Raw genomic sequence first — 827 nt, forward strand, 5'->3', positions numbered from 1 at the left:
CAGCTCCCCTTTTAACAGGCGTTGACTAGTAACCTGTGATGCTTGAATCAATTCACAGGACAATTTTTGACTGATGACAAACAGTCGAGTAAGTGGAGGGGAAACATTTCTGTAAAGAACAGTCTTCGGCCAGCCCAGGCCCTATTTTCCGCTTCCAGCTAATGGACCGGGTTGGGTTATTAAATCAATGAGGAAGCCAAGCCTGGGATCTGGGTTCGTTTTTGATGTAAGCAAGTCCCATTTTCCTTTTACCCCCCAGGGGCGGCTCATTAGATCGATACACCCCCTGCGACACCCGGCAGCGCCCAGATTAGCGCTGGGAGCACCCGGAACACCCCCCGGGCAGGTACCTGTTCAGGATCTTGGTGACGATCAGCTTGACCCAGGGCGCGGTGGGCTCCAGGCAGACTTTCTTGCCTTGCTTCGTGGTGGCTCTGCGGGGAGGCAGAGGGGAGAGCGGGGTGAGCGGGGGGTTGGCGGGGCGGGGAGGGGGGCGCAGGCTGGGGGGGGGCAGCAGGGCCCCGACACTTACATGACTTCTGGCACCCCGCAGTGGGGCCCCTCGGGGATCAGCTCCACGTTGGCGATGCGCTTGGGGGGGATCACCGCCGTCTCGGTCTGCAGGCACTGGCACCGCAGCTCGCCGGCCATGGGGGCACCTGCCCGGGGAGGGGGAGAAAGACTCAGCTCCTGCCGGCGGCCAGATACTCTGCAAGGGGGCGGCCGAGGGACACCGCTCGCCCCACACCCTGGGTCCGACCCATGCCCCCGGCCCGGGCCCTCCCCGCATCCGGCCGGCTCTCGGACACCTGGGTCCCATCCATCCT

The 827-nt window shown here is 63.4% G+C and overlaps 1 protein-coding gene across 1 annotated transcript in view; it reads right to left on the bottom strand.

The window, feature by feature from the left end:
- Window positions 1-350: 350 nt before the first annotated feature.
- The window catches only part of LOC112121648 (interleukin-8-like), a gene marked incomplete at its 3' end in the record, with an annotated part of 775 nt that continues 298 nt past the window's right edge, over window positions 351-827 (bottom strand). The window contains exons 2-3 of the mRNA XM_024220574.3: window positions 533-659; window positions 351-434 (exon numbers count right to left, since the gene is read on the bottom strand). Coding sequence (XP_024076342.3) covers window positions 351-434; window positions 533-659 — 211 coding nt within the window. The remainder of the gene's footprint in view (window positions 435-532; window positions 660-827) is intronic.

This window comes from Terrapene carolina, unplaced genomic scaffold (assembly GCF_002925995.2).
Source record: "Terrapene carolina triunguis isolate 2854851 unplaced genomic scaffold, T_m_triunguis-2.0 Scaffold32215, whole genome shotgun sequence".
Classification (NCBI taxonomy): Eukaryota; Metazoa; Chordata; order Testudines; family Emydidae; genus Terrapene; species Terrapene triunguis.